Below are 7,049 nucleotides of genomic sequence, written 5' to 3'. Positions count from 1 at the left end.
CCGGCGCTCCTTGGATTTGTCGATTCGTTTGAGAGATTCTTCGCTCTTCACGTTCGAGTCGTATAGGTTTTGGGTCAACCACCTGACCCTGGCCAAGCTTCACTTCTTTCAAGGGTTGATGCCTCCTGCATTGGCAATGGCAACATCCTCTCAGCCGAACGAGGTGAGTTGCTCGTCTCTGCTAGAGGCCTAGAAGGCGGTTTCTTCTCTGTCTATCCAACTCCTCCATTTTCTAGGACATTTTTAGCCACCAGGATGCCTCGAGTGCGTCTCGATTCGCCTCACCACACGACCAATCTATATAGACAGTTTGGCGTGATTCCTATTGACCCGAGTTCTATATTTTCGTTTTTCATCAAGCAACCAGCAGGACCATTCACGCGTTCTTACGAGGGGGTCAGTTTCGGATCAGTCTCAGATATTCATATCCATGTTTTTGTCCTGATAAACCATCAATGGTCACTTTTTGTTTCCCCTGCACTGCGAACTCGTCCTGGTAGTGATCCACCAATGTTCCATTGGGACCCGTACTCTATCCTTGTGGGTCCTAATCTATTCATTATGTATGTCGCGGGATTTGTTGTATGTTTCAACATAGAGAATTCCTTGTTCTACACATTACAACTCCCTATATTTCCAACATCATGCTTCGATTACCACATTTCTAGGAGCAGATCTGGTACTATTTCATTTGTTCACAGTGATAAAACATTTATTCGCACGTGGGTCTTATCATCGCTACCAAGTGAAGAAACAACATGGAGACGCGTTTCCGAAATGAACTTGTGTTCAACTTTCGTGATCCGTGTTGCAGACCCTATGTGGCGGCAATTCTTCTACGGTGATGATGAAGACGAGGGTCTTCATTCTATACAAATCAGGTCATTAAGCATGGATGCTAGTTTCCTGATAGTTAAATTCAGTTTTCACCATGCCATGTTTGTTCTGGAGATGGGTAGCGATAATGTGCAAGAGGTTCAATTTCTTGACGGGGATGGCCCAATTAGGTCAATATTTGCTCTTACGGAGCGTTGGCCGCCTCTTGTTCCTCCGCGTCGTGTTGTTGCACCATAGTGTGTTATCATATAGTCGTTGTTGAGAAAAGCGTTGTATCTGCTCCTTTTTATTCTATGTTGGGTAACTACTTTGACATTATGGATTCAGTGATAAAGCATCGATGTTATTATGATTATTGCCCCAACAATACCCCGTCTATGCAATCTTGTTTTTACATCATTGCGACGGCTTTAATCCATCAGTTCCTGCTTGTCAGGGTCAAATATAGTATGGCAGTTAAGCCTATACTTGGCGAGGGCTTATTTAACTATATACATATGTCCCATTCGTTATCTGGGACTCTATTGAAACCTGTGTTGCACCTAAGGAAGCACCTTTTGATTTGTATACCTTAACAAATTGTTTATAATGCTAGACGAAAACAATACTTATCTATAGTTATCGCACTAACCATGCATACACCAAATGAAAAATCGCATCAGGCAGCACAGACACATGACCATTGTTCGAATATGATAAAACATGATTACCAAGCAGTACTGGTGAGTTGATGCCATACGCAGCATAAGCATAAAAGTTCCAGATAGGTCCATCATGGTAGATTAAAACAAGCAGGTAAAACCATCACCAGCAAGTTCCAGATAGCCAACACAAAAGACAGCTGAAAGGTTCTTTCACAGTCAACAACTATAAGTAGTGCTGCCATGCATCTATCACGCTATGACCGAAATCCATACTTTCATTGCGTTAGTGTCATCGAGCTTCTGGAAGCATATGTCTACCACGTTATCACCCTTCAAACCAAGCAAACTTACGTAAGTCTTGAATCCTGCATGTAAAACAAGCCTCTCGTCTGGGATCTTCTTGTATCTAACATCAACATGAGTATCCGCATCAATTACCAGCAGTACCTCTCCTTCTCTGTCGAGTAGCCCTGACTTTTTCTCTATATGTGCAACAACTCGCTTTGGAACTCTCTGGTAGTTGACAAATTTTCAAACAGCAGGGTCAAATGTCATATAGTACATAGATAAAAAAATGATTCACCATCTATTCAAATAAGAACAAACTTACCATGTATCCTCCAGTGACGTCACGGTTGCTCATCCTGTTAACAAACACACAAAATGGATACTTTGTTGGTCCAAAAGAGCTCTCGATCAGTATCTTCATCTCGTGATGTTGAAGCCTGACCCCCCTTGCATATATGCATCTACCGATTAACTTTGCCTTCGTACGGCTGAGACCACGCATTGCTGCAAAATATGCACCAAAAGGTAAAATATCTAGTTATTTCCGTTGAAATATGCGTGAGTTGGAAGTATGTGTAAAATGAACAATTTTTTTAGTTTTGACAATTACGCCTGACATCTGACAACAAAAAGAGTTGTCGGTCCATACTATATTTAGTATTTGAAGTATTTGTTCAATACTAGAATTGGTAAGAATTACTAATAAAGCAACCAGTTATAATATTCTGCGTTCTAACCATGCTTATATTAGACTAATTCACTGTTGCAGCATAAGCAAGAACAGAACTTGTGTGCAAATGGGTTAAACAATCATTGGGCCAAAGGACAAAATATGTTTTTTGATAAAGACATACTATTTAAACAACGCACTTACCAACAAAAAATAGCGGTGAAAGCTGGACGCCATCTGCCTTGAAATCCACCAAGATTTTGTGGCCTCCGTTACGCAAGTACATGTACATGATGTGCCCTGGCCTGACGGCGTAATCGTCCATTAGTTGCTTCCAGCCGCCACCAGTGATCTTTGAACCCGCACCACCAAACTCGATGATCGCCTCATATCGAAGCCCCTCACGTGTAACGAAGTCCGGAGTCCACATCTTCATTTCTCCTGGTATCGCGTCTGGTTCAATGCGATGTACGTATTCTTCTATGACGCTGCGCAATCCGCAAATGATAAACTGCAGACCATGGCGTGATGTTTTACATGTTAGATGTCCTTACAATACGAGGTGTGGCTCAATGATAAAAAAAATTCAGGGCATACCATTTCAAAACAATATTGATTCGTGATTGGTATCTGGAGGTGACACGCCAGAGCTTCTTCGCCATGGCATACACTGAGTTCATGCTTGCAATAACGGCACTCCTCGACCTGCAGAACACGATTTTGTTGTTTAGCAATGGAAAAAAATGAATCTCACTAAAACTAACATGATTTTGTTTTTTTAGCAATGGAAGAAAATAAATCCGACTAAAACTAAAAAAAGCAATGTGCTGATAGAACGTTGGGAGTTTTAATTACTATAGAAAAATGCATTATAGTTTGCCCAGTTCTTGCTAAAAAACAGAATGTGTGCTAACAAGTCCGTACTGTCTCTAATAAATATCTGCTCAATGGTCGGGTTTGCTAACGATTTTTGTGAACGATAGTATACAAGAACTTAATCATATTTGTTTTATGAAAGCTAGAACAGAGGGTAGTTTTTATAATCAGGTTTGTCATCTGCAGCAGATGGACAGTTGACGGATTATTCATTGTCTGCTGAACTGTTGTACCCCAGTGCACCTAATCACGCGGCTGGCCATCCTAATTTCGCTAGTGCGTTGTGAGGTCTCTGCCTAAAACAACTCAACAATCCAAAGAAATACGACTAATCTCGGCTTACTGCTTCCATGTGCGGAAGGGGAGAATGAAGATCAGATTAATATATTCCAAATTGTAGGATTGGTTGAGCATCTGTGTGCTGCCCTTGGATCTATGATGGAGACCAAGAATGATAAAATATGGGGGATAGCTTGCCTAGATTAGTTATGTACCTGCGCATCTTCCTCCATCGCCCGAAGTGTTGGAGATCCTAGATCCAGAATTTGGGACTGCCCTGTTGAAAGGTAGGTGGACGAGGGAACCAGGGTTGTGGGACTCGGGGGATGGAGACAGTCGAACACCGTCGGTTTACCAAAAATAGTCCCGGCTCAGGTCGCGCGCCCCGTGCGGGTCCACTAGGCGGTGAAGCAAATCGGAATCGTCTGGTGCAACCGGGGCTTGGGGAGAGTATGAAGTGCTAGGGTGGGTGGACTGTCACTATGAAGTGCTAGCAAATTATATATCATAGTTGTTTAATTCAGTATAAAAATGAATGAATTCTGAAAAGTCCTCCGTGATGCATAAAAATGAATTCTGAAAAAATGATTGAGCCGTTATTAGTGACGGTACGGAAGCCCTACCATGAATGAATTATGAAAAAATGATTGATAGATTGAGAGTATTACTTGACTTAGGAAAAAATGTGCGCGGGTGTCTTATTGATACAAGAATTATTTATTCCCTCATCGGTAACAATAATCCTCCAACCGGCTCAAATCCAAATGCCCTGACCAAAGCAGCGTGGATACCCCGTAAGACGTATAAAACCGTAGGAGAACCAAAGTTGTTTAAGAAGCACTTTCCTGTCCCTGATAGAACTATGGGGCCTTTTAGAACCATCTGGCTAATGACAAAACATAAAAAACACGACCGAATACTCCAATGCACTAACTATGGTACTTAGTTGTTTTTTAGTTTTAAAACCACACTACCATTATACTTGATCGGCGCCGTTCGAAGCACTTCGATAGCGGTGGTATGATCGTAAAACCAAGAACACTTCCATAACGTTTTTTATGCATAGCACGATTGATGCACTCAAACTGTCGAGTAGGAAATTTGATAGCGGTCATTTTCTCGAAGAGCGGAAAGTACATAGATGCAGTTAACGGTACAAAGCACATGGGTGCAATTAACGGTAAAAAGCACTTAGGCGCATTTACGGTGGTGCTTGACCACCACGATACGAAGCACTTCCGTGCTGTTGATAGAGCTATGGTCCTTTTAGCAAAACCATGGAGTAGTATCCTTTTAGCACTTGCATTGCAGTAGCATATTTACTCCGCACGGGGGTTATGAAGAACATAAGATGCATGTTCGACGGGACTTTGTCATGTCCAAACCACTAAGAAGAACTAACGATTTTGGGAAAAACTCCGCACTTTAATGGCGATGGCCTGGTATTTGTCCGGCGCTTTTCGAAACACTTCCGTTTTACCTGCTACGAACCTGCGCAATTACAAGCCTTTAAGCACGACCTTGGACTATTATTATTTCAGGAAAACTCCGCACTTCAATGGCGATGGCATAGTTTGTTCGCACGTTCTTGTAAAGAACTTAATATGCATATTGGACGTGACTCTGCCATGTCCATCTCCTAAGAATAACAAACATTTTTCTTTTCTTCGCACGGTTGGTACACTCAAATTGCCGAGCAACAAAATCGATGCCGATCATTTGCTCGAAGAGCCAAAAGCACTTAAAAGCAGTTGTCATGGTACTTGGTCAACGCGGTATGGAAGGACTTCTGTGTTCCTACTATTACCGATGTGCTTTTACATCCCTTTGAATAATTACATCCATAAAAACAGGAAAGTATTTACATTAAGAGCTATCAATTAAAAGTAAGAGCACTTAGATGACATAGTTTGTTTCATTTAAACGATCGGGCGATAAAAAAATAATACCGGTGGCATGATCATAAAAGCAAGAGCACTTAGACGCATCTAATGTGGTACTTGACCGCCTCCGTACAAAGAACTTCCGTGTTGTTGATAGAGCTATTGGCCTTTTCACAACCATCTGAATAACGACAACAAAAAAAACACAATGGAAAACTTCAGTGCACAAACCGTATTTCTTAGTTATTTTTATTTTAAGAACCGCCGGCCATGGTTCTTGACATGTCTTTTTCGGAACAACTTTCGGTGTTCCTGCAAGGACCATAGAGCACTTCCGTGTTTTTGATAGAGCTATGGTCCTTTTAGCACAACCATGGAGTAGTGTTGTTTTGGAAAAATTCCGCATGTGAATTGCGGTAGCATATTTACTCCGCACTTGGGTTATTAAGAACTTAATATGCATATCGGACGGAACTAAGAAGAACAAACGATGTTGGGAAAAACTCCACACTTTAATGGCGATGGCATGGTACTTGTCCAACGCTTTTCGAAGCACCTCCGTTTTACCTTCTACAAACATGCGCCCTTACATGCCTTTAAGCACGACCTTGGACTATTATAATTTCAGGAAAACTCCGCAATTGAATGGCGATGGAATAGTTAGTTCGCACGTTCTTGTGAAGAACTTAATATGCATACTGGACGGGACTCTGCCATGTCCATCTTCTAAGAATAACAAACATTTTTTTTTTGCTTCGCACGATTGGTACACTCAAATTGCCGAGCAACAAAATCGATGCCGGTCATTTCCGCGAAGAGCCAAAAGCACTTAAAAGCACTTGTCATGGTACTTGGTCAACGCGGTATGGAAGCACTTCCGTGTTCCTACTATTACCGATGTGCTTTTACATCCCTTTGAATAATTACATCCATAAAAAATACAAAAGTATTTACATTAAGAGCTATCAATTAATAGTAAGAGCACTTAGATGGCATAGTTGTTTTCATTCAATTTAGTGACCGTTGGCATGATCAAACAAGCAAGAGCACTTAGACGCATTTACGGTGGTACTTGACCGCCACGGTACAAAGCACTTTCGTGTTGTTGATAGAGCTATGGTCCTTTTAGCACAACCATGGAGTAGTGTTGTTTTGGAAAAAGTCCTCACTTGAATTGCGGTAGCATATTTACTATGCACGGGGGGTTATGAAGAACTTAATATGCATGTTGCACGGAACTCTATCATGTCCAAACCACTAAAAACCGTCGGCCATTGTTCTTGACACGTCTGTTGCCGAAGCACTTTCGGTGTTCCTGCAAGAACCATGGGACGTTAAATCCCTTTAAGATGTACCATGAACTTGAATCTTCCTTGGAAACTCATGTGGCATAGTTAGTTCGCACAAGCATATGAAAAACTTAATATGCATCTTCGATGGGAACTTATATGTATTTGCTGAGGGGAACTTAAATGCAATGAATGTCGTACTTACTTGGGTTTTATTTTCAAAAAAGCAAGAGCACTTAGACGCATTTAATGTGTTTTTTGACCGCCACCTTACAAAGCACTT

The 7,049-nt window shown here is 41.5% G+C and overlaps 1 protein-coding gene across 1 annotated transcript; it reads right to left on the bottom strand.

Moving 5' to 3' along the window:
• Window positions 1-1,582: 1,582 nt before the first annotated feature.
• On the bottom strand, window positions 1,583-3,994 carry LOC123409424. The gene is made up of 5 exons (XM_045102335.1): window positions 3,810-3,994; window positions 3,037-3,144; window positions 2,644-2,950; window positions 2,092-2,273; window positions 1,583-1,994 (listed from the first exon to the last, which is right to left on the bottom strand). Exons 1-5 carry the CDS (start codon window positions 3,825-3,827, stop codon window positions 1,731-1,733), a joined length of 879 nt encoding a protein of 292 aa, XP_044958270.1. The 5' UTR covers window positions 3,828-3,994; the 3' UTR covers window positions 1,583-1,730.
• Window positions 3,995-7,049: the final 3,055 nt, after the last annotated feature.

This window comes from Hordeum vulgare, chromosome 1H, assembly GCF_904849725.1.
Source record: "Hordeum vulgare subsp. vulgare chromosome 1H, MorexV3_pseudomolecules_assembly, whole genome shotgun sequence".
Lineage (NCBI taxonomy): Eukaryota > Viridiplantae > Streptophyta > Magnoliopsida > Poales > Poaceae > Hordeum > Hordeum vulgare.
The sequence above is the reverse complement of the archived record's forward strand: the minus strand, read 5'-3'. Positions and strand labels throughout refer to the sequence as shown.

What these genes read in the sequence shown, in the direction of transcription:
- LOC123409424 (XM_045102335.1), bottom strand. An exon ending in ATCAATATTGTTTTGAAATG is followed by an intron (nt 2,951 to 3,036) that starts GTATGCCCTGAA and finishes CATGGTCTGCAG; the next exon opens with TTTATCATTTGCGGATTGCG. An exon ending in TTCACCGCTATTTTTTGTTG is followed by an intron (nt 2,274 to 2,643) that starts GTAAGTGCGTTG and finishes CATATTTTGCAG; the next exon opens with CAATGCGTGGTCTCAGCCGT.